This window comes from Nomascus leucogenys, chromosome 6 (genome assembly GCF_006542625.1).
Source record: "Nomascus leucogenys isolate Asia chromosome 6, Asia_NLE_v1, whole genome shotgun sequence".
NCBI classification, from domain to species: domain Eukaryota; kingdom Metazoa; phylum Chordata; class Mammalia; order Primates; family Hylobatidae; genus Nomascus; species Nomascus leucogenys.
In genome coordinates, this window is record NC_044386.1 from 83,519,638 (window position 1) to 83,546,904 (window position 27,267).

The window sequence follows — 27,267 nt, forward strand, 5'->3', positions numbered from 1 at the left end:
AACCCGAACACAATTCTAAATATAAAGATCCTTTCATTATCCTAATTAAGTCCTGAATTTCCAGGTTGCCAGCCTTCTAACAGTAAAAATAAATCCATTCTCATTATTCTTAAATTCAAATGGTCTCTGGCTAATATAGCGATGTTTCTCCAAGGCTCTCTATGGGGGATCAGAGGTAAGATTTTGTCCATGTTCTCTATGCAGGACCATCACAAGTAGCAGAGGTGGTCAGGCGCAGTGGCTCATGCCTGTAATCCCAGCACTTTGGGAGGCCGAGGCGGGTGGATCACTTGAGGCCAGGAGGTCAAGACCAGCCTGGCCAATATGGCAAGAGCCCGTCTCCACAAAAATACAAAAAAAAAAAAAAAAAAAAGCTGGGCATGGTGGCACATGCCTGCAGTCCCAGCTATTCTGGAGGATGAGGCACAAGAATCACTTGAACCTGGGAGGAGGAGGTTGCAGTGAGCTAAGATCGCACCACTGCACTCCAGCCTGGGTGACAGAGCGACACTCCATCTCATAAAGAAAAAGAAGTAGCAGAGGTAACAAACGTAATTACGTTATGTTCCCACCCTCCCACCATTCCCCCTAAGGGCCAAAGTTTCTTACAATGAGTCTTCATATTAAACCACAGTCTCAAGAGCTATGAAGGAAAAGAAAACACTTTAGCCTAAAAGATGACCTTTCCACATTCTCCAGGCTAATCCCCAACTTCATACGTTTATATGGCCTTTTATTTTCTCTATCCCACTCATCAAGGGAGAGTCATTAAAAAGTATATAAATGGCCGGGCACGGTGGCTCATGCCTGTAATCCCAACACTTTGGGAGGCTGAGGCAGGCGGGTCACGAAGTCAGAGGATCAAGACCATCCTGGCTAACACGGTGAAACCCTGTCTCTACTAAAAATACAAAAAACAAAATTAGCCGGGCGTGGTGGTGGACGCCTGTAGTCCCAGCTACTTGGGACGTTGAGGCAGGAGAATGGCGTGAACCCAGGAGGCAGAGCTTGCAGTGAGCCGAGATTGTGCCACCGCACTCCAGCCTGGGCAACAGAGTGAGACTCCATTTCAAAAAAAAAAAAATATATATATATATATAAAATTTTATATTTTTATATAAATTTATATATATATAAATACCCAATGTACCTTCTTCCCAATCTCACATCTTTAGACAGATTAATTTTGTCATTATTTTCCATCTCACCCATAAATCATAATTGAAATAGAAAATCCATTGCCTTAGTTGGGAAATAAAATTGCCTAAGTTCTCCTTGGAGTTCTAACTTAATTCTAATGCTGGAAACTCCAGGAAGAAATGCAAACAAATTATCTGTTGGAAAACTTCTCCAAACAGGATGTACTGTATATCCTTGCAGACTAAGCCTGGGTATTACTGAGTAAGGATTTACTCTTTTCTTTTCAGGGGCAGAGTCTGAATTAAACTAAGGCCTTACGCCCTTCTTAAAGGACCAACAGCATCTGCATCACCTGGAGTTTGTAAAAATATGCAGAATTTGGGGCTCCACCTCAGACCTCCTAAATCAGAGTCTGCATTTTACCGATATCTGTATGCAACTCTATCTTCATCAGAAAATCTCAGAACTGGTAGAAAACTTTAAAGTCCATTGCACACACATCCTTGGATAACAAATAATTGATAATGACCATAGTACCCCTTCACAAATTATTTCTTATAACAACAAGTTCTCCTCAAGAAAAATTTCTTGTAAAACTATAAACAGCTTGTCTTGAAACACACCAAAGCTTATCATAGGTATTGTTGTTAGTAGAAGTCACTGACATAACCAAGTGCTTACCTAATCTGAGCTCTCCGAAGTTCCCACACCCTATCTTCTTGCCAACCCTGAAGTTGGGTCCCACCATAAGAACCCCAGAGGATGATGAGGAGCCAGATGGTCGAGAGCAGTGTGCACTCCTTTGTGCCATGGGTTTAGTCGTCCGTTGTCTTTCATCCTTTTCCCTACTAGGATGGTCCATGATCCTACAGGACAGAGTCTCCGTACAGCAAGTAACTTCAGTGTGTATACCTCTCTTCAGTACAAAAGTATGTCCAAATAAATTGTAGTCAGAGAAAGGTAAGGAGTTCTTTTAGCACCATATTTGTTTCTAATGTATCTCTGGGAGATGAAAAACCATTTATTTGTTCCCGTAGGAAATGTAGTCACTGGGTCTCAAGCTTAGGTGAACATCTTGTAACCTAGGTAAAAATCAAGAAAACATGTAGTTAAAAATTAAATTTTGAAACAAATTCAGAAAGTCACTACCAATTAGAATGAATCCTATCCAAAGGTGAGCAAAATGCATAGCTTCCTGAAATGGGTTTTGGTTTTCTATCCTCCAACAGTTTAACCATCTGGATTAGTTATTCACATGGTATCATAAGCTCAGTAGGCTGCAAACCATAGAAGCTAAGGAAACACACAATCCTTTAATACAGAATGCTTTCTTCTAGTAATGTACATATGACCAAAAAGAAAGACAATTGTTGTTTTTTTCATCACTGGCTAACAGAAATACATAGCAGTGCTGAAACCAGGTTAAAGAAACTGAGGCTGATTTAACTTTAAGCTCTTCCTTTTAATTTCACCAAAACTTATAAGAAATTAGACTATTCACTCCCCCATTCCCCTATCCCCACCATTTACCAAGCACTGGCAAGAATTATGTAATCTTCAGTTACCAATCAACACAGACAACCTCTATGAAGGAAATTCCAAAACTCTATTGGTATTAAGTAGTCCTAAAGTTCTGAAAAGCTAAACTTTGGTGGTTTTTGCTGTATGCTGAGTATGCAATGACAGAGTGCCAAAAAGAGATCCTTTGCAGAACCCCAAAGTGAAAATAAAGCAAAAAAAAAAAAAAAATTTTTAAGCATAACATTCATCTCTACCAAAATTCTGCAGTGTCCAAATTCAGGACTGAGCCCAACACAAATGTTTGCAATGAGATAATTTTGATGCTATATTTGATTATCCATATGCGTATTCTTAACAAAAAAAAATACTGTTATCACCAATCACATGCTAAACACACACTTATATTTCACTTTCATAAATGTTTTCCTTAAAACTTAAGGGAAGAGAAGGCCGGGTGCGGTGGCTCACGCCTGGCCTCTGTTTGCTTTATTATAGTTTAAATAAACTGCTTTTCATTTTTGTTTTCTTTGCTTTACAATAGATTTATATTTATAATGTATATTCTGTAAAGGAAAAAAATCAAAGCGATGAAAGGAAGTCAGCAACTACTGAAGTTCCTACATGAACAACATAAAGAATTCATATTTCCTCACTGTTTCTCCTATTTCCAAGTATATCCACTATCCCGATTATCCTTGTCTTTTGCCCAATCCCTCAAATGATATTAGAAAGAAAGAGAAAAAAACATCATAATTGTTGGGAGTGTGTCTATGTGTGAGACTGTCAACTATTCTTCCTTCCATTATAAGTTAATATGAGGACAGAGGCAGAATGTGTCTTGGCCCAATTCATTCAATTTATAAGTATTCAATGAACTCACAAATTTTCAAAAATTATCACTACGATAGCCTCATTTATAAGATTTGGAAACTATATTACATTGTCTATTTCTCCTCATATTTTTCATTTTTGCTCACTCTGTTTTTTCCAACAGATGGATGTTATTTTTATAATACTTCGCATTAATTTCTTCCATTGCACTTAGACTAGTATAACATTAGATGGAATAATCACACATAGCCCTCATTATCCATGTTTACTTACATGTATGTATTAGAAGAACACACAGTATTTGTCAGGTTAAAAACCCAAAGAAGCCAGGTGCAATGGTATGTGCCTATAGTCTCCAGTTACTTGAGAGGCTGAGATGGGCGTACTGCTCAAGCCCAGGAGTTCAAGGCTGGAATGTGCTATTATCATGCCAGTAAACGGCCACTAAACTCTAGCCTGGGCAACACAGAAAGACCCTGTCTCTAAAAAAAAAAAAAAAAAAAAAAAATTAAAAATTAAATTTAAAAAAACCCTATAGAAAGCCAAAAATTGGCTGGGCATGGTGGCTCATCCATGTAATCCCAGCACTTTGGGAGGCCAACGTAGAAGGACTACTTGAGCCTAGAAGTTTGAAATGAGCCTGGGCAACATAGGGAGACCCCATGTCTACAAAAAATTTAAAAATTAGGGCCGGGCGCAGTGGCTCATGCCTATAATCCTGGCACTTTGGGAGGCCAAGGCAGGTGGATCACCTGAGGTCAGGAGTTCAAGACCAGCCTGGCCAATATAACGAAACACCATCTCTACTGAAAACAAAAAAATTAGCCAGGTGTGGTTGTGCACGCCTGTAATCCCAGCTACTCGGGAGGCTAAGGCAGGAGAATTGCTTGAACCCAGGAGACAGAGGTTGCAGTGAGCCGAGATCGTGCCATTGCACTCCAGCCTGGGCGACAAGAGTGAAACCCCGTCTCAAGAAAAAAAAAAAAAAATTAGCTGGGCATGGTGGCGCACACCTGTGGTCCCAGTGACTTGGGGAGGCTGAAGCTGGAGGATTGCTTGAGCCTGGGAGGTTCAAGGACGCAGTGAGCCATGATCGTGCCACTGCACTCCAGTATGGGTGACAGAGCAAGACCCTGTCAAAAAAAAAAAAAAAAAGCCAAAAATCTCACTCCACTGGGGAAAAATGTTCATAACACCTACTTGTAAAACAGAACAATCACTTTACTTCCCACAACCATGACAAAAACTGACACTAAAGGTGCTGTGTCAATTTTCTAATCTATGCATGGGACGTAAGCACTGTTCAATCTATAATTATGAAAGATGAGGCCAGGCACAGTGGCTCACGCCTATAATCCCAGTACTTTGGGAGGCCGAGGCAGGCAGATCACCTGAGGTCAGGAGTTCAAAACCAGCCTGGCCAACATGGTGATACCCTGTCTCTACTAAAAATACAAAAAAAAAAAAAATTAGCCACACATGGTGGTAGGCACCTGTAATCCCAGCTATTTGGGTGGCAGAGGCAGGAGAATCGCTTGAACCTGGGAGGCGGAGGGGGCAGCAGTGGGCTGAGATCGCACCATTGCACTCCAGCCTGGGCAACGAGAGCAAAAGTCCGCCTCAAAAAAAAAAAAAAAGAAAGAAAGATGAATAATATTCAGTACTACTTTATGTGGTATCTCTCATTTAAGAAATTAAAGTTACTAAGTTTTTTAAAATCCTATTTCTTTATCACTACCCTCTGCTCAATTACAAACTCTTTGGCTTATCATTTGAACTCTCTACTTAAATTCATGTAAAACAGTATCTGAGAGGTTACATGAAGTCTAAAAGAAAATTAAGTCATATTATAAAAGCAGCAAAAAAATTTTCACTAATTTACTCTTTGTACATTTCAGATTATCATATATTGGCTTTATCAAAAGTGAGGTACACAAATATTTAAATTTCAAAGTCAAAACACCCTGGGTTTTTGTTAATAATCAAAAGAGAGATTGCCAGGCTTCTAAATCTCTCTTCTTACACAACTTATGATGAAATTGTTTATAGGTATAGGACTGCTGGATCATATGGTAAGTGTAGGAGAAACTCAAAAGCAAACCAGGCTCTTTCTGATCTACTACTTCTTCATCCACCACATACTGCTTTTGGTTCTCTTGCTTTCTGTTTCTTGGTCACAAGTTTCGGCTTCAGGCATCACTTCCCATCCTACTGTCCAAAACACAAATAATAGGGCAAAAACAAAAGTCTTTCTCCTTATAAGTCTTTTTTTTTTAAATTATGTTGGTCAAGGATAAAAATTCTTCTAAGAAATACCCCAACAAATTTCCCCTTATATTGGGTTGCCAGTGGTTTTTGTACCAACACCTGTCATTCCAATTGTAAGCTTTTCAAAGAATGAGATAAAAGCCTAACCTGATGTTTAAAACACAGGGTAAGTTTCAAGAGCAGTATCATACCCAGAATAAGTATTTAGCAAACATTAAGCAAAAATGATATCTGTGTGCTCAAGTGCACACATGAATGTGTGTTTATAAAACTATCAATAACTATAGGACAAATTAAAAGACACTATAGGACAATTTGAGTACCAATACAAGGCTTGAAATGCATTTAAGCTAAAACAAAACAAAACAAAAGGCCAGGTGCAGTGACTCACATCTGTAATCCCAGTGCGTTGGGAAGCCACAGTGGGAGAATCACTTGAGCCCAGTAGTTCAAGACCAGCCTGGGCAACAAAACGAGATACTGTCTCTACAAAATAAAAATAAAAATTGGCCGGACAAGGTGGTGCACGCCTATGGAACCAGCTACTCAGGAGGCAGAACTGGGAGGATTGTTTGAGCCCAGGAGTTCAAGGTTGCAGTGCACTATGACAGTGCCACTGCACCACTTCACTTCAGTATGACCCTGTCTCCAAAAAAAAAAACTTACTACAAAGCTACAGTACTCAAGACAGTGTGATATTGAAAAAAAAAAATACACAAATAAATCAGTGGAACAGAATGGAAAACCCAGAAATAGATTCACACAACTATATTCATACCAATCTTTGACAAAGGAGCAAAGGCAATTCAATGGAGAAAGGATAGTCTTTTCAACAAATGGTGCTGGAACAATTAGACATATACTTGCAAACAAAGAAAAATAATCTAGATACAGACCTTACATCTTTCACAAAAATAAAATCAAAATGGATCACAATCTAAATGTAAAACACAAAATGATAACTCCTACAATATGCCATAGGAAGAAATCTAAATGACTTCGGGTTTGACAACGACTTCTTAGATATACCAATAAAAGCATGATCAATGAAAGAAGAAATTGTTAAGTTTAACTTCACTAAAATTAAAAACTTCTGCTCTGGGGAAGGCACTGCTAAGAGAATGAAAAGACAAGCCACTGATTAGGAGAAAATATTTACAAAACACTTACTTGTTAGAGGCCTGTTATCTAAAATATACAACACTCTTAAAACTCAACAATCAGAAAACAACCCAGTTAAAATATGAGCAAAATATTTGAATCAGATATTTCTTCAAAGAAGATATACGGATGGCAAATAAATATATGAAAATATGCTCAGTACCATATGTCACAAGGGAATTGCAAATTAAAACAATGATACCATTATACACTTATTAGAATAGTGAAAATCCAAAACACTGACAACATCAAATGCTAAGGAAGATATGGAGCAATAGGAATGAGACCTCATTCACTGCTGGTGAGAAGGCAAAATGGTACAGCTATTTTGGAAGAAAGTTTGGCAGTTTCTTATGTAACTAAACATACGCTTACCTATGACCCAGCAATCGTATTTCTTGGTATTCACCCAAATGAAATGAAAACTTAAGCCCACACAAAAACCACCACCAAAATGTTTACAGCAGCTTCATTTGTAATTGTCAAAAAATGAAAACACTAAGATTTCCTTCAATAGGTGAATGAATAAACAAATTTGTGGTATAGCCATGCAATGGAATATCATTCAGCAATAAAAGGAAATGAATTATTGAAAGCTACAAAAAGACACAGAAGAACCTAAAATGCATATTGCTAAGTGAAAGAAATCCATTTGAAAAAGCTAAATACTACATTCCAAATTCATGACATTCTAGAAAAATCCTAACTATGGAGATGGTAAAAAGATCAATGGTTGCCAGATATTCTGGGTGGGGAAGGGAGCGGGCGAACAGGTGGAGCCTAGGGGATTTTTAGAGCAGGAAACTATTCTGTATGATACCGTAATGGTAGATGCATGTCATTATACCTTTGTCTAAATCCATGGAATGTATAATACAAATAGTGTAATACATTCTATCTAATGTAAACTACCGACTTTAGTTAATAATGTGTCAATATTGGTTCATTAAGTACTACAAATGTACCATAGTAATGCAAGACAATAATAGGGGAAAACGGGGGTGGAGGAGTGTTAGGGGATATATGGGAACTCTGTACTCTCCACTCCATTTCTCTGTAACCCTAAAACTGTACCAAAACAATCTAAAAATAAAGCCTGTTAATTAAAATAATAATTCTATCTAAAAAAAGCAACAAGAAACTTAGGAAGCTATATTACAAAACCTGTACAAAAATCTATGCTCAAAACTACAAAATATTGGCCAGGCGTGGTGGCTCATGCCTGTAGTCCCAGCACTTTGGGAGGCTGAGGCAGGTAGATCACTTGAGGCCAGGAGTTCAAGACCAGCCTGGACAACATGGCAAAACCCTGTCTGTAGTATACACTACTATATTTCAAGTACATATACATACACACCACAGTATATCTAATCTTCAGACTACATTTTAGTAGTATACTAAAGTACGGGGACTTATGAAACATCTTGTCAGAAACTTACTTTTTTTGTTTTTTTTGAGATGGAGTCACCCAGGCTGGAGTGCACTGGTGCAATCTGTCACCCAGGCTGGAGTGCACTGGTGCAGTCTCGGCTCACTGCAAGCTCCGTCTCCCGGGTTCACGCCATTCTCCTGCCTCAGCCTCCTGAGTAGCTGGGACTACAGGCGCCCGCCACCACGCCTGGCTAATTTTTTGTATTTTTAGTAGAGACCGGGTTTCACCGTGTTAGCCAGGATGTTCTCAATCTCCTGACCTTGTGATCCACCCGCCTCAGCCTCCCAAAGTGCTGGGATTACAGGAGTGAGCCACCACGCCCTGCCTGTCAGCAACTTATTCTTATGTGGTCAGGGAAAAAAAATGTTCTTTGTATTCTACTTGCCAAAAAGGCACAGAAAACACTGTCCACTTAATCTATGATACTTATTTTTATCTTATTTCTTTATAACATTGATCTCTGGAAATGACTGGATCCTATAACTAGAAAGTAAATTATTAATAAAATTTATGTCTTTGGGTTTACATATTCAGATCCCTTACTTTTTTCAGTGAAAACAACTAATCTCAATTTCATAAATTCGTCTGTTCTACCTGTTGTACATTTTTGTTTATTATATTTGTTTGTAGAGACGAGGTCTTACTATATCGCCCAGGTTGGTCTCAAACTCCTGGGTTCAAGAGACCCTCCAGCATTGGCCTCCCACAGTGTTGGGATTACAGGCATGAGCTACCATGCCCAGCCCTACTAGTTATAGACAAATTTTTAGAACAGCTGTTCATTATTAAAGTAAGGGAGCCAAAGCAAAATACAGTGGCACTTTGATTTTATTTGCCTTCCAGCTCTCTCACTCATTTACTCTCATTGTACTTGTGCTATGATTTCATCAACCTCTGTGGACCCTCAACTCTCTAGCAGCCTCTTCCAGTCTTCCGACTTCCTTTAGGATAAAACAAAATCCTGGCCGGGCGCAGTGGCTCACATCTGTAACCCCAGCACTTTGGGAGGCCGAGGCGGGTGGATCACGAGGTCAGGAGATCGAGACCATCCTGGCTAACACGGTGAAACCCCATCTCTACTAAAAATACAAAAAAATTAGCCGGGCGTGGTGACAGGCGTCTGTAGTCTCAGCTACTCGGGAGGCTGAGGCAGGAGAATGGCATGAACCCGGGAGGCAGAGCTTGCAGTGAGCTGAGATCACACCACTGCACTCCAGCCTGGGCGACAGAGTGAGACTCTGTCTCAAAAAAAAAAAAAATTCCTTACATGGCTTGAGGTCATTCCAGATCTGGCACTTGCTTACCTCTTCCGCTTAATTTCTGTTAAACTGTTCCCTTATATTTTATGTTAATGAACATCAAACTTACTTCAAGGCTTCCAAAGGGCCCTGGACCAGGGTACTCCTTTATCTCTGCTCTTCATTATGTTAACTTATGCTCATATTTAGTTTTCACCTTAAATGTCTGTTTCCCAAAACAAGCAATTACAGTGTCCCTCTTATGTACTCCTTTCAGTAACTCACCATAGCAGTAATCACAGTGCACTGTAATTGCTTGTTTACTCATGTATTAGCTCTGTGAAGGTAAAAACTGTTGTCACATTCACCATTTTATTTGCAGGGCCTAGCATGGTAAGTTCTCAAATACTTAGTGAATAAAACACACACACACACACACACACACACACACACACACACAAATGAGTTCTCAATCTTGGTTTTCAACCAATGAACAGATCTCATAAGGCTAAAAAAATCCAAACTCCAGATATCATAATTCTTGCCATCATTCTGAGAAGAAAAAGATAATCAAAAGTACCATGACTATAGTACCTGTCACAAGTACCCTGCAAATAAAATAGTGAATGTGACAACCTTCACCGAGCTACTAGAGCTACTACACAAGTAAATAAGCAACTACAATGCACTGTGATTAGTGCTATGGTGAGGTGCTAAAAGGAGTACATAAGAAGGGCATTGTAATTGCTTGTTTTGGGAAACAGACATTTAAGGTATATTCTGCCCTAATTATCTGCCATGTGTTATCATTGTGATCATTGTGAAAAGGCAACAGTCATTAGAAAGCTATAACCCAAATTTTCACCCATTTTAAATGGCATGAGAGAACACCAAAAGATGAAAACTTATGGCCAATAAACTGATTTTGGCCTGGAGTGGTGGCTCATGCCTATAATCCTAGAACTTTGGGAGGTCAAGACGAGGATCGCTTGAGCCGAAGAATTCAATACCAGCTTGGTCAACATACTGAGACCCCATCTCTACAAACAGACTTTTTTTTTTAAATTAGCAGGGTGGCACATGCCTGTAGTCTCAGCTACTTGGATGGCTGAAGCAGGAAGATCACTTGAGCCCAGGAGGTCAAGGCTGTAGTGAGCTGTGATCACACCACTACCCTGCAGCCTGGGAGACAGAGAGACCCTGCCTCTCCCCAAAAACGGGGTGGGTAGGTTTTGTTTTAAATCCAACTCTAAGTATTCTTACCTGGGTGCTTTCTGGAATTGTCAATAGTCAGCTATTTCATTTTTTCCTGGCCATGAAGAAACAGCCTATTTACATAGGCAAAAAGTAGGTGAGAGGTAGAAAATTGAGGCTAGAAATCTGCAATTTTATTCTCAGCCTCAATATCAATTTACTTCCCTCCACTTGATTCACCTTCTCCAACAGGAAAACGGACATACGTGAAATGCACTGTATCTTGTATTGCAAGAAAAGAAGATTTAAATAACTGTTTAAGGACAGGCGCGGTGGCTCACGCCTGTAATCCTAGCACTTTGGGAGGCCGAGGCGGGTGGATCACGAGGTCAGGAGATTGAGACCACGGTGAAACCCCATCTCTACTAAAAATACAAAAAAAAATTAGCCGGGCGCGGTGGCGGGCGCCTGTAGTCCCAGCTACTCCGAATGGCGTGAACCCGGGAGGCGGAGCTTGCAGTGAACCGAGATTGCGCCACTGCACTCCAGCCTGGGCGACAGAGCGAGACTCCGTCTCAAAAATACATAAATAAATAAATAAATAACTGTTTAAAAAAAAAAAAAAGGTTAGCCTGGGCGCGGTGGCTCATACCTGTAATCCCAGCACTTTGGAAGGCCAAGATAGAAGGACTGCTTAAGCCCAGGAGTTCAAGACCAACCTGGGTGATGTGGTGAGACCGTGCCTCTATAAAAAAAAAAAAAAAATTAGCTGGGCATGGTGGTGTGTACCTGTAGTCCCAGCTACTTGGGAGGCTGAGGTGAAAGGATCCCTTGAGCCTAGGAGTTCGAGGCTGCAGTGAGCTATGATTGTGCTACTGCCTGGGTGACAGAGAAAGACTCTGTCTCAAAAAAAAGGAAGAGGACAGGCACGGCAGCTCACGCCTGTAATCCCAGCATTTTGGGAGGCCGAGGAGGGCGGATCACAAGGTTAGGAGATCGAGACCATCCTGGCCAACATGGTGAAACCCCATCTCTACTAAAAATACAAAAATTAGCTGGGTGTGGTGGCGTGTGCCTGTAACCCTAGCTACTCGGGAGGCTGAGGCAGGAGAATCGCTTGAGCCCTGGAGGTGGAAGTTGCAGTGAGCCGAGATCGCACCACTGCACTCCAGCCTGGCAAGAGAGCTAGACTCCATCTCAAAAAAAAAAAAAGGAAAAAAGAAAAACATATATACATATGCATTTTATTTTATTTATTTATTTTTTTGAGACAGTCTCGCTCTGTTACCCAGGCTGGAGTGTAGTGGCATGATCTCAGCTCACTGCAACCGCCACCTCCCAGGATTCTCCTGCCTCAGCCTCCCAAGTAGCTGGGACTACAGGCACGCACCACCATGCACAGCTAATTTTGGTATTTTTAGTAGAGATGGGGTTTCACTGTGTTGCCCAGGTTAGTCGTGAACTCCTGACCTCAGGTGATCTGCCTGCCTCAGCCTCCCAAAGTGCTGGGATTACAGGCGTGAGCCACCATGCCCAGCCTACATACGCATTTTAAAATACTATTTCTATATAAATGAACCTTAAAGAATAATAGCAATTACAGAAGGAGTTTGGATAATTTCCAGGTGTCAAAAAGGAAAAATACAAACCACTACATTTATTCAAAGTGTTCCTAGTTCAATCAACAAATATTTTGTGAAGCCAGGTGTGGTGTCACACACATATATTCCTAGATACTTGGGAGGCTATGGTGAGAGGCTCACTTGAGCCCACGAATTCGAGGCTGACGTGCATGATGACCACGCCTGTGAATAGCTACTACATTCCAGTCTGGACAACATAGTGAGAGCCAGTCTTTTTTAAAAAAAGTAATAAAAAAAAAAGCCACCGGGTGTGGTAGCTCATGCCTATAAAAATTAGTCAGGTGCAGTGGTGCATGCATGTAATCCCAGCTACTCGGGTGGCTGAGGCACGGGAATTGCTTGAACCTGGGAGGTGGTAGTTACAGTGAGCTGACATTGCACCACTGCACTCCAGCCTGGGCGACAGAGTGAGACCACGCCTCAAAATCTCCTTAAGCTGATAAGCAACTTCAGCAAAGTCTCAGGATACAAAGTCAATGTGCAAAAATCACAAGCATTCCTATACACCAATAACAAACAAGAGAGCCAAATCATGAGTAAACTCCCATTTACAATTGCTACCAAGAGAATAAAATACCTAGGAATACAACTTACAAGGGATGTGAAGGACCTCTTCAAGGAGAACTACAAACCACTGCTCAAGGAAATAAGAGAGGACACAAACAAATGGAAAAACATTCCATGCTCATGGAGAGGAAGAATCAATATCACGAAAATAGCCATACTGCCCAAAGTAATTTATAGATTCAATGCTATCCCCATCAAGCTACCACTGACTTCCTTCACAGAATTGGAAAAAACTACTTTAAACTTCATATGGAACCAAAAAAGAGCCCGCATAGCCAAGACAATCTTAAGCAAAAAGAACAAAGCTGGAGGCATCACGCTACCTGACTTCAAACTATACTACAAGGCTACAGTTACCAAAACAGCATGGTACCGGGACCAAAACAGATATATAGACCAAAACAGATATATAGACCAAAACAGATATATAGACCAATGGAACAGAACAGTGGCCTCAGAAATAACACCACACACATCTAGAACCATCTGATCTTTGACAAACCTGACAATAACAAGAAATGGGGAAAGGATTCCCTATTTAATAAATGGTGTTGGGAAAACTGGCTATCCATATGCAGAAAACTGAAACAGGACCCCTTCCTTACACCTTTATACAAAATTAACTCAAGATGGATTAAAGACTTAAACGTAAGACCTAAAACCATAAAAATCCTAGATAAAAACCTAGGCAATACCATTCAGGACATAGGCATGGGCAAAGACTTCATGTCTAAAACACCAAAAGCAATGGCAACAAAAGCCAAAATTGACAAATGGGATCTAATTAAACTAAACAGCTGCTGCACAGCAAAAGAAACTATCATCAGAGTGAACAGGCAACCTACAGAATGGGAGAAAATTTTTGCAATCTATCCATCTGACAAAGGGCTAATATCTAGAATCTACAAAGAACTTAAACAAATTTACAAGAAAAAACCAAACAACCCCATCAAAAAGTGGGCAAAGGATATAAACAGACACTTCTCAAAAGAAGACATTTATGCAGCCAACAAACATGAAAAAATGCTCATCATCACTGTCATTAGAGAAACGCAAATCAAAACCACAATGAGATACCATCTCATGCCAGTTAGAATGGTGATCATTAAAAAGTCAAGAAACAGATGCTGGAGAGGATGTGGAGAAATAGGAATGCTTTTACACTGTTGGTGGGAGTGTACATTAGTTCAACCATTGTGGAAGACAGTGTGGCGATTCCTCAAGGATCTAGAACTAGAAATACCATTTGACCCAGCAATCCCATTATTGGGTATATACTCAAAAGGGTTATAAATCATTCTACTATGAAGACACATGCACACGTATGTTTATTGTGGCACTATTCACAATAGCAAAGACTTGGAACCAACCCAAATGTCCATCAATGATAGACTGCATAAAGAAAATGTGGCACATATACACCATGGAATACTATGCAGCCATAAAAAAGATGGGTTCATGTCCTTTGCAGGGACATGGATGAAGCTGGAAACCATCATTCTCAGCAAACTAACACAAGAACAGAAAATCAAACACCATGGCTGGGCGCGGTGGCTCACGCTTGTAATCCCAGCACTTTGGGAGGCCGAGACGGGCGGATCACAAGGTCAGGAGATCGAGACCACGGTGAAACCCCGTCTCTACTAAAAATACAAAAAATTAGCCGGGCGGGGTGGCGGGCGCCTGTAGTCCCAGCTACTCGGAGAGGCTGAGGCAGAAGAATGGCGTGAACCCAGAAGGCGGAGCTTGCAGTGAGCCGAGATTGCGCCACTGCACTCCAGCCTGGCGACAGAGCGTGACTCTGTCTCAAAAAAAAAAAAAAGAAAATCAAACACCGCATGATCTCATTCATAAGTGGGAGTTGAACAATGAGAACACATGGACACAGGGAGGGGAACATCACACACTGGGGCCTGTTGGGGGGTGTGGGGCTAGGGGAGGGATAGCATTAGGAGAAATACCTAATGTAGGTGACGGGTTGATGGGTGCAGCAAACTACCATGGCACGTGTATACCTATGTAATAAAACTGTATGTTCTGCACAGGTACCCCAGAACTTAAAGTATAATAATAATAATAATTATAATTTTTTAAAAGTAAGAAAAAAAATCTCAAAGTAATTGTTTCCTGCTGGGAGAAAAAAAAAAAACCCAAAAACCAAGAACATTTTTTTTTAATCTTAAAAATAAAAGAAAGTTGTAGGTATATGGCAAAAAAAAAAAATTAATAACTATTCAGTGAGTGCCTCCTATGTGCCTAAAACTGGGTTATTCTACTGAGGATCTAACAGTGAACTTGACCTATGTAGCTCCTCTGCTCACAGAACTTCTAGTGTAGAGAGGGCCTCACAAACACATGAATTAAAAAAACACAAATCGGGACGATGCTACATATCAAAGATCTGCTAAACTAAGGATTACGGTGAAATCAAAGAGGAAAGTTTTATTTTATTCATATTTAGAGATGTGTTCTTGCTAATGTAGCCCAGGCTGGAGTGCAGTGCCTGTTCACAGGTGAGATCACAGTGCAATGCAGCCTTGAACATATGGGTTCAAAAGATTCTCCCACCTCAGCCTCCTGAGAAACTGGGATTACAGGCATGTGTCACCATGCACAGCATGGAAGAGTTTTAGATAGAGGGGTGGGAAGCCTTTTATTAGAAGACATATTTATTTTTTTAAATTTTAAAAACTGTATGTTGACAATTTATAATTATATAAATGTAGGGGGTACAAAGTAATGTTATAATTTATGAATATAATATATAATAATTAAATCAAGCTAGTTAACATATCCATTACCTTAAATACTTAACATTTTTGTGGTAAGAATATTTGAAATTTATTCTCTCAGCAATTTTAAAATGTACAAAAACTATCTTCACCACACTGTACAACAGAATTTAAAAAAAAAAAACATATCCCTCGGCTGAGATTTTGTTCCCTTTAACCATGGTCTCACCACTTCCTCAACCCTCCAGCCTCTGTAACCACCATTCTGTTCTCTGCTTCTGTGAGTTCAATTGTTTTAGATTCCACACATAAGTGAGAACACGCAGTGTTTGTTTTTCAGCGCCTGGCTTATTTTACTTAGCATGATAAAATATTCTCCAATTCCATCCAAGTTGCCACAAATGACATAATTCCTTCTTTAAGGCTGAATATGTATATGTGTGTGTGCGTGCGTGTGTGTATACATTTTCTTTATTCACTCATGTGTTGAACACTTAGGTTTATTCCATAACTTGGCTATTGTGAATAATGCTGCAATGAACATAAGAAAGCAGACATCTCTTCAACAAACTGATTTCAAATCTTTTGGGTAAATACCCAGAAGTGGGATTGCTGGATCATGTAGTAATTCTATTTTTAGTTTTTTGACAAACCTCCACAGTTTTCCATAATAGGAATACTAACTTACATTCTTACTCTGTCAGATGGCAATTATAAAAAAGACCAAAGATAACAAGTATTGGTGCGGATGAGAAGAAAAGGGAATCCTTGTACACTGTTGTGAAAACATAAATTAGAAGCCACATTTAAACGGTGTCCTCAAGGAAGAGATGGAGCCAACCTTGTCAAGAGCTAGGGAACACAGTTTCCAGACAGGGAAAAGCAGCAGCCTATTAAGAAAGGCTTTTGGTGAAAGAAGACCAGCAACGCAGGGGATCACAATGAGCAAAGTGAAGAGGTAGCAGGAGTCCATTGTTCAGGATTTTATAGGTCGCTGATAGTCCAATAAGAAGACATTTAAGAAGGGTACTGACATTTATGCTCAAAGGGATTTAGCTTTACAAAAAGCATTTACATTTTCTAAACTATTGACTCTAGGTGCTGTGTGACCTATTCAGTGGAGTCAAACTGGAATTACTTGCCTTAGTAAAGGCAATTATTCCTTTTCAAAGAGGACATTGAGACTCAGAGAATTACGTTCACTGACTACGTCACATTGTCAAACACAGCCGAAGGAGTCCAAAAAGCCTGAGCCCTCCTCCCTTCTGCCACACCAACTAAATGATCCTGCTTGCTCACTCACTTACCCATTCATTCCCATTGAGCCAAAAGTGCACTGGCCTCACAACTGTCCTGAAACAATTTAAAAAAAAAAAATCTGTGCAGTGATTTTAACATGTCCACAATTTTTTTTCAAATGAGCTAATTCTCCCTCCCTCGAGTGACTTAAAATTTCTTCTAACACACTGAATGTTCTTCCTCACTTGAATACTATATTTATGCCCCCTTTCTGGGGCAAAATTTCTCCATGGGTCAAATCTGTGTTTTTTAAAAACAGCTTTATTAAGATATAATTCACCTACCATACAATTTATCTGTTTAAAGCACACATTTGGGTTTTGTTGTTGCTGCTTGTTTGTTTTAAGAGATAGGGTCTCGCTCTGTCAGCTACGCCAGAGTGCAGTAGCATGATCAGAGCTCACGGCAGCCTTGAACTCCCGGCCTTTAGCAATCCTCCAACCCCAGCCTCTCAAAGCACTGAGATTAAAAACATAAGCCACTGACACTCAGCTTTGCTTTTTAAAACAAACAAACAAACAGAAAAAGTTAATGCAGGTTGGGCTCGGTGGCTCACGCCTGTAATCCCAACACTTTGGGAGGCCAAGGAGAGCTCATCACTTGAGGCCAGGAGTTCAGGACAAGCCTGGAAAACAGGGCAAAACCTGTCTCTATTAACACTACAAAAATTAGCTGGGCATGGTGGCACACGCCTGTAGTCCCAGCTACTTGGGAGGCTAAGGCAGGAGAATCACTTGAACTCAGGAGGCGGAGGTTGCAGTGAGCAGAGATCATGCCACTGTACTCCAGCCTGGACGAGAGAGCAAGACTCTGTCTCAAAAAAAAAAAAAAAAAAAAAAAAAGAAAAGAAAAGAAGTTAATACAGCTTGTCTATCATAAAGGGAGGAGACCACCCCTCATGTTGTCTTATGCCCAATTTCTGCCTCCAAAGAAAAAAGAAGTAAAAACTAAAAGGCAGAAATGAAATTCACAGGCAGACAGCCCAGCTCTGAGCCCTGGGCCTGGTAGTTAAAAATCAAGCCCTGATTTAACTGCTTGTGTTATCTATAGATTCCAGACATTGTATGGAAAAGCATCGTGAAAATCCCTGTCCTGTTCTGTTCCATTCTGAATACCCGTGCATGCAGGCCCCAGTCACATACCCCCTGCTTGCTCAATTGATCATGACCCTCTTACACGGACCCCCTTAGAGTTGTAAGCCCTTAAAAGGGACAGGAATTGCTCACTCGGAGAGCTCGGTTTTTTGAGACCTAAGTCTGCTGATGCTCCCGGCCGAATAAAGCCCTTTGGTGTCTGAGGGGTTTTGTCTACGGCTTGTCCTGCTACATCATAATTCGTATTATTGTTGCTATTATTATGTCACAGCCTTTAGGGACATGGAACTTTTTTTTTTTTTTTTTTGACATGGAGTCTCACTCTATTGCCCATGCTGGAGTGAAGTGACATAATCTAGGCTCACTGCAACCTCCGCCTCCCAGGTTCAAGCAATTTTCCTGCCTCAGCCTCCTATGCAGCTGGGATTACAGGTGTGCGCCACCACACCCGGCTAATTTTTGTATTTTTAGTAGAGACAGTGTTTCACCATGTTGGCCAGGCTGGTCTTGAACTCCTGACCTCAGGTGATCCGCCAGCCTCGGCCTCCCAAAGTGCTGGGATTACAGGCGTGAGCCACTGTGCCCAGCCTAAAGTTTTCTCTAGAATTTTTGTGGAGTCTTTATAAGATTAAGTTCCTTTTAAATCCTATTGTGAAGGTCTTCCTATTATGAACTACTAGTGAATATTATCAAATACTTTTTTTGTATCCATCAAAGTGATAAGGTTTCTCCTTTTTTTTTTTTTTAATGTGGTGAATTACATTTCATCTGTTTTTACTTGTTTTGGAACAGGGTTTCATAGTGTTGGCCAGGATGGCCCAGGATGGCTGGGACTACAGGGGCATACCATCACCCACCTAATTTTTAAATTCTTTTGCAGAGACGTGGTCTCACTATGTCCCCCAGGCTGGTCTCAAACTCCTGGCTTCAAACAATCCTTACACTTCAGTCTCCCGAAGTGCTGGGATTATAGGCATGAGCCACCACATTCAGTCTCATGTCTGTTTTTAAAATAATTTTTCAACTGGGAGATTTCAAATGTGGTCTTTAGCCTACAATTAGTGCAAATGATTTTTCTTGAGTTTACCTGGTAAATAATATCAGTTTCTCTAATTGGTTCATTCATTTCACCTGACAAAGATGGACAGGAAGCTAGGGGCTTAAGCAACTGCTATATAGCTGGGAAAAGGATTTCGAGACTGCTGCCAATTTTCTCACCTCACTTCTAAACCTTATCCAACTTAGGTGGGGAGTTCTTCCAGGTAGAAGTAAGCCAACTATGATATCAAGAGCTTTTATCAAAGAGGAGGGACATATATATTTATATAAAAATTTTTACAAATAATCACATATATTTTTTTTAATGGCTTTGTTGTTGTGGTCTCAAGACACAACTGAATTATATACCCAACTAACTTTCTTCTTCCCGTGACGTATCAGTAGGGGTTTCTAAACTTTATGCGGTTCTAACAACAGTGTATGGTCAAAAAAAATAGCTGCAAATGATTTCTTTCCATCTGGTCTAAATAATACTGTTTCTGAAAGACATTTCTAGAAATTTGTGGCATGAGATTAGGGCAGTTACCTGGTTTTTATCACTCTGAAGTTTTCTTTGCTACTGATGCTTTGGTATTATTGTTTTTTGGTTAATTCATTATATCGTATTATTTTTGGAGGGAGGTAAGTTTGAAGGGCTGCTGAGTATAAACTTGTATTTCTCTCTTTCTTTTTTTTTTTTTTTTTTTTTTTAAAGACAGGCTCTCACTCTGTTGCCCAGACTGGAGTGCGGTGGCATGATCTTTTTTTTTTTTTGAGACAAAGTCTCGCCCTGTCACCCAGGCTGGAATGCAGTGGTGCAATCTCAGCTCACTGCAACCTCCGCCTCCCAGGTTCAAGCAATTCTCCTGCCTCAGCCTCCCAAGTAGCTGGGATTACAGGCACATGCTAACGAGCCTGGCTAATTTTTGTATTTTTAATAGAGACGAGGTTTCACCATGTTGGCCAGGCTGGTCTTGAACTCCTGACCTCAAGTGATCTGCCCATTTCGGCCTCCCAAAGTGCTGGGATTACAGGCATGAGCCACCATGCCTGGCCAACATGATCTTGGCTCACTGCAACCTCTACTTCCCGGGCTCAAGTGATCTCTTGCTCAGCCTCCTGAGTAGCTGGAACTACAGGCGCACACCACCACGCCTGGCTAAATTTTGTACTTTTTTTTAGAGACAATGTTTTGCCATGTTGCCCAGGCTGGTCTCTAACTCCTGGGCTCAAAGTGATCCACCTACCTCAGCCTCCCGAAGTGCTGGAATTAACAGGTGTGAGCTACTGCGCCTGACATAAACTTACATTTATAATACCATCTTTTCCAGAGAACTATTTACTTTGGACAAATGTTTCTAATGAGGTTCAAATTTACTGTGATGCTGGATAAAACGTGGTATCATCCAGAGTCTCACATGTTAGACTTTGAGCTAGTTTCTCACTACTTAATAAAATTTGTCCCATTTGATTTTGTCAAATTACATGTATTACTATCATTAAAATGCATCTACTCTCAAAGGATAACAGACACCCTGAGAATATGCAAACGAAATATACCTTTTTTTTTTTTCCAAAAATGCTTTGAGTAGTGCTTTTAGAATAAGTGCTTTCTTGAGGTGATTGCTTTATGGAAGCAATACTTGCCTGAATTTTAAATTATTATAAGCTTATTTCAGTTCGTTGAATTTGTTTTGTTTTGTTTTGAGATGGAGTCTCCCTCTGTTGCCCAGGCTGCAGTGCAGTGGCACGATCTCGCTCATTGCAACCTCCGCCTCCCAGGTTCAAGTAATTCTCCTGCCTTAGCCTCCTGAGTAGTTGGGATTAGAGGCGCATGCCACCATGCCCGGCTAATTTTTTGTGTGTGTGTTTTAGTAGAGACGAGGTTTCACCGTGTTGCCCAGGCTGGTCTTAAACTCCTGAGCTCAGGCAATCCGCTATCATGCTTTACCCCCTGTATTCGTGTTACAGACATAAAATGTAATACCTTTATCTTGAATAAAGCATAAAAGAAAAATACTGATTGTATAAAGTAAATGCCTAAGTAGACCAGGGCTTTTTTTTTTTTTTTTTTTTGAGACAGGGTCTCACTCTGCTACCCAGGCTAGAATGCAGTGATGCCTCAACCTTCCGGGCTCAAGCAATCCTCCCACCTCAGCCTCCTGAGTAGCTGGTACAACAACTGAGCACCATGACATCTGGCTAATTTTTGTTTAGTTTTTGTAGAGACGGAGTCTCACCATGTTTCTCAGGTTGGGCTCAAGCAATCCACATGCTTGGCCTCCCTAAGTGCTGGGATTACAGGAGTGAGCCACTGCACCCAGCCCTTTTTCTTATTCTCTAGATAATTCCACCAAAACAGGCACATGTAAAAAAAAAATGCATTAATGAAGAGGTTACAACGCTCAGAAGTACCAGATATTGATTCTTTACTGGGAAGCTGTAGAGTGGCAAAGTGAATAGTGGGCGTCCCACCTAACAGGCACAGCTATTTCTGCTCCTGTTGAATTTTGCCATATAAAAATATGGGGCCAGGCATGGTGGCTCACGCCTGTAATCCCAGCACTTTCGGAGGCTGAGATGGGCAGATCACTTGAGGTCAGGAGTTCAAGACCAGCCTGGCCAACATGGGGAAATCCTGTCTTTACCAAAAATACAAAAATTAGCCAGGCGTGGTGGCAAGTGCCTGTAATCCCAGCTACTTGGAAGGCTGAGGCAAGAGAATCGCTTAAGCCCAGGAGGTGGAGGTTGCAGTGAGCTGAGATCGTGTCAATGTACCCCAGCCTGGGCGACAGAACAAGGCTCCTTCTCAAAAAAAAAAAAAAAAAAAAAAAAAGATATGGGTTCCAGGCAATGTTGCCAGCTCTGAGTTTTCAGAAGTTGCTTAACACTGAAATTTTAATAAAATCTCCCAGTTTTATATGTTGGCAATTAATTTTTAAAAAATTTTAAACACTGTCCACACCACCAGTTTGTAACCTCTGGTCTCAAGTTCTTAAAGTGAAATATGGCTTTTTAAAGCTTTAGCGTAAGTGATCTACATTGCCAAAAACGAGGGTGGGAATTCACAAAACACAAAGGAAAATATCCTGTTTAAGATTAAAAAGTATCTTGTTCACCCTACAATACAAATTCATAATATAAAAGCAAGAGTATGAGATATTTATAATGCTCTCTATAGAGAAATTCAGAATAGTATGATTACTATTGGCAATAAGTTTAATTCATTTCTGTTTCTTATTCAAGAGAAAAATTCCCATTTTTCAATTTCAAATACAAAAAATAACAATTTAATGTATTATTTAAGGAAATGAGCATCACACAAAATAACAGCTTATTCCCCACTGAAATAAAAAAAGCATTTTTTTTCTTTTTTTTTTTTTTTTTTTTTGGAGATAGGGACTTGCTCTGTCGCCCAGGCTGGAGTGCAGCAGTGCAATCATGGCTCACTGGAGCTTCAACCTCCTGGGCTCAAGCAATCCTCCCACCTCGGCTTTCCCCACAGATGGGACCACAGGCACATACCACCATGCCCAGCTAATTTTTCTATTTTTTGGTGGGGGAAGAGACTAGGTTGTGCTATGTTGCCCAGGCTGGTTTCAAACTCTTGGGCTCAAGCGATCCTTCTGCCTCAACCTCCCAAAGGGCTGGGATTATAGGCACGAGCCGTCGCACCCAGCCTAATTAAAGCATTTCTATGACAGATAGTTTTATAATATAAAGAGAAATGGCCATAATACATCATGCACAAAATTACTAAAAATCTATGGGCTATTGGCTAATATGAAGACAGCTGCTTCTGATATTGTACTCAGTTAAGGAGGCCATGAACATGGTAAATTTAAAAGTGTCTAGTCAAAGACCTAACACCAGTATTAATAAAGTTTTCTAATTATGAAATGATCATATTGTTAAATTTTCCCTGAGCAAGACTTTCCTCCACCTACTGAAAGTGGAGAAGAACGGAGGGAGTTAGAGTTATGATTTTGGACATAAAGCCTGAATTATTTTTCTATAGTTCCCACAAAGCTACTGATAAACCACAGAAGGCAGTAACGAACCTCACAAGAGTGCCTGGTAGGCTCTAATTGGATCTTACCTAACATTTTACTGTATTTTTTCTTTTTTCTTAACTAAATTACTCTAAGTAGTAAATATCTTTTGCCTTCTGAAATCAATATTCTGTAATATGTAATATCTTCCTCTCATGGAGCATAAAGTCTTATTATAACTTGAATCCTCCCATATTCATTTCTCTTTCCTAGTTTTGTGCATGAAATACCCACAAAGCAATTTGGTTATTTCTCCCAAAGCTGTTAAACAGTTAAACCTTTTTCCCTTCAAGCACATACTATACTCTCAATTGGTACATGCATGCAAAACAAGTTTTCGAATCTTTTTTTTTTTTTTTAAATACAGATAAGGTCTTACTACATTGCCCAAGGTCTTACTACATTGCCCAGGCTGGTCTCAAACTCCTGGGCTCAAGCAATCCTCCCACCTTGACTTCCCAAAGTGCTGGTATTACCAGCATGAGCTGCCATGTCTGGCCCAAAGCAAGTTTTTAATCTCATTTAGTACAGGCCAGGCACGGTGGCTCATGCCTGTAATCCCAGCACTTTGGGAGGCCAAGATGGGTTGATCCCTTGAGCCCAGTAGTTCAAGACCAGCCTGGGCAACATGGCGAAACCCTCTTTCTAGCAAAAAAATAAATTAATTAAACAATACAAAAATTAGCCAGACATGGTAGTGCATATCTATAGTCCCAGCTACTCAGGAGGCTGAAGTGGGAGGATCACTTAAGTCCAGGAGGCAGAGGCTGGAGTGAGCAGGAGACTGTGCCACTACATTCCAGTCTGGGTGACAGAGGAGATCCTATCTCAAAAAATAAATAAGTAAAATAAAGTCAGTTATTACAAAATTTAAGATAGAGTTCACTTTAATAATAACATTGTAAAATGCATTGCGCTTTTACATTCCTCTTGTTTTGTTTTTGGGTTTTTTTTTTCCTTGCTCTGTTGCCCAGGCTGGAGTGCAGTGGCACAATCATCTCACTGCAGCTTCAAACTCCTGGGCTCAAGCAATCCTCATGTCTCAGCCCCCTGAGTACCTAGGACTACAGGCTCACTCCACCATGCTGGGCTAATTTTTCCTTTTTTCTTTTTAAAAAATGGAGTCTCAGTATGTTGCCCAGGCTGGTCTTGAACTCCTGGCCTCAAGTGATCCTCCTGTCTTGGCCTCACAAAGTGCTAGGATTACAAGCGTAAGCTACCACAACAAGCCTCTTCTTGCTTTTGCGTGGTATTTACTGTGGTTTAAAATCTGCTATGACATTGAATATAATTACTATTCTACTTTTATTTAACTTTTGTCCAGTCTCAAAAAATTATTTAATTACTGACTATACTTTTTTTTTTTTTTTTTCAGACGGAGTCTTGCTCTCTCACCCAGGCTGGAGTGCAGTGGCACGATCTCGGCTCACTGCAACCTCCACCTCCTAGGTACAAGTGATTCTCTTGCCTCAGCCTCCCTAGTAGCTGGGATTACAGGCATGTGCCACCACACCCGGCTAATTTTGTATTTTTAGTAGAGATGGGGTTTCTCCATGTTGGTCAGGCTGGTCTCAAACTCCTGACCTCAGGTGATCCGCCCGCCTCGGCCTCCCAAAGTGCTGGGATTACAGGTATGAGCACCACGCCTGGCCAATTACTGACTATACTTAAAACATATAAACAATTTCACCCATCCAATTAAAATCTTTAAAGTTATATTTACTCCCCTCCTTCCTTCAAAAGGCCATTATCCCCTTATCTTCTCACTCTACAGCTGTGTAGAAATGCAAAAGGAATACTAGTGTTCTTAAAACAAAGCCTCTCTTTTCCCAGCTGATTTTACTGTTCTATAAAAATAGTTCGCTTTAAGACATCTGTCACGTTGTAGAACAGTAACAACTATACCATCTAAACCTTATTGGGCCTTTATGCACCAGGCACATTTTAAATGATTTAAATACATTAATTCATTAAATCCTTTCACTACCTTATGGATAGTAATACTATTACTATAATTCTCACTTCACAGATGAGGAAACCAAGTAAGGTGCGTAACAAAACTAGAAAGCAGTAGAGACTTTGACACTTTTGTCAAGTAGATACTTGACATCCTGACTCAAAAGCCCCTGACTTACACTACTCTGTATTTATAAACACTACACTGATTACCCAAACCTATAAATACCGAAGCATATGACTGTCCTATGTGATGGTTAATACTGAGTGTCAACTTGATTGGACTGAAGGATGCAAAGTAATGTTCCTGGGTGTTTCTGTGAGGGTATTGCCAAAGATTAACATTTGAGTCAGTGGCCTGGGAGAGGCAGACCCACCCTTAATCTGGGTGGTACCATCTAATCAGCTGCCAAAATGGCTAGAATAAAGCAGGCAGAAGAAGACAGAAAGAGCAGCCTTGCTGAGTCTTCCAGTCTTCATCTATCTCCCATGCTGGATGTTTCCTACCCTTGAAGAACATTTGACTCCAAGTTCTTCAGCTTTTGGTCTCTTGGACTTACACCAGTGGTTTGCCAGAGGCTCTCAGGCCTTCGGCCACAGACTGGAGGCTGCACTGTCTGCTTCCCTACTTTTGAGGTTTTGGGACTCGGACTGGCTTCCCTGATCCTCAGTTTGCAGATGGCCTATGGTGAGTCTTCACCTTGTGACTGTGTGAGTCAATTCAGCTTAATGAACTCCCCTTCATATATACATACATTCTATTAGTTCTGTCCTTCTAGAAAACCCTGACTAATACACCCTAGGACCACATATTCTTGTTGCCTAATTATAAAGGAACTCCATGAAATTTCTTTAATGGTTCTTAAGAGTTACTGCTGACTGTGCAACAAATGCACATATTATTGTAAGAAAATTTATTCTTTTAGGGAATAAGTACATTTTCATGTAAAACATTCAAGTTTTGAATACATCAATAGAATCCTACTAAATTAGCTTGTATTGTACAGTGAAATTACCATACTGTCTGATACTCTGTAATATGTGTTAGCAGGGTAACTATTGAACACATAAAAAGCATCTGAATCATGAGAACTTAATACAGGATTTAATAAAGAATTCTTTTGTTGTTTTCAGTGTTTGTGACATCTGGGTAGTGGACACTTTTTCCTGTAATCATCCCCTACACAGTAATAAAAGTATATTCTAAGGAGAATGGAGCAACATAATTTCAAGTGGTTGTTAGTGGTATTTTACCTTCACTGGGATATAGCTACAGTGACATTATCTCACTCATAAGCAGCATAGCAGGCATCCATTTGAATTCTACAAATGTATATTCTCAGCTTTCAGATTCATCTTTCATTATTTTCAGTAAAAACAACTCCAAATTCTATTAATTGGAGAAGGTATATAGGTGGTGAGCTTGCCTAAAAGACAATGCACATATCCTGATAGCTGTTAGTACTGCCTTATTCTCATATTATAATGACTTACTTACTTCATACCAAGAGAAACTCTTATAGCCCCAGAATCACAAAAGATTATATAATCATTTCTATAACAAATTTACTCAAATAGCAGAGAAGTAGATTCACAACTACTTTAAATAAAGGTTTTAAAAGCTCCATAATTATAACTACCTTTAACTATTATAACTTTAGGCCTTAAATCACATCTCTGAATTTTTACAGTAATAAGACAAGCATCTTGTAAGTGCCTACTGCATACCAGGCACTATGCAAGACACTTCACCTGGACTATCTTAATAACTATCCTATTGAAAGAGGTATGATTATTATCACTTTACATGAAAGAAAAGATTAGAGAGGATAAGTAATTGGCCTAATACCACACAGCTAAGAAATGGCAGAGACACAGAGAGTTACTTCAAGCTCATATCTGCCCTGATTCCAGTGGTGCTACCCACATCATGTCATATCTTATATTACATCACACTTTACCTCATTAAATGTGAATAAAAACCTTTGCATCTCAGCTTTCAGTTTTGTAGTGTTTTAAGCCATGAACTTCAAAAAGAAATAGCTTTTTTGGAAACAGAGTCTTACTCTGTCACCCAGGCTGGAGTGAAGTGGCACGATCT

General features: G+C 40.2%; 1 protein-coding gene across 4 annotated transcripts in view; it reads right to left on the minus strand.

Moving 5' to 3' along the window:
- CSNK1G1 (casein kinase 1 gamma 1) overlaps nt 1–27,267 on the minus strand; it is a 215,469-nt gene that overhangs the window by 134,149 nt on the left and 54,053 nt on the right. For all 4 annotated transcript variants that reach the window (XM_030814545.1, XM_030814544.1, XM_030814543.1 and 1 more), the window contains exon 2: nt 1,822–2,222. In XM_030814545.1, the coding sequence (XP_030670405.1) occupies nt 1,822–2,002 (181 nt within the window). In that variant the 5' untranslated portion in view covers nt 2,003–2,222. The remainder of the gene's footprint in view (nt 1–1,821; nt 2,223–27,267) is intronic.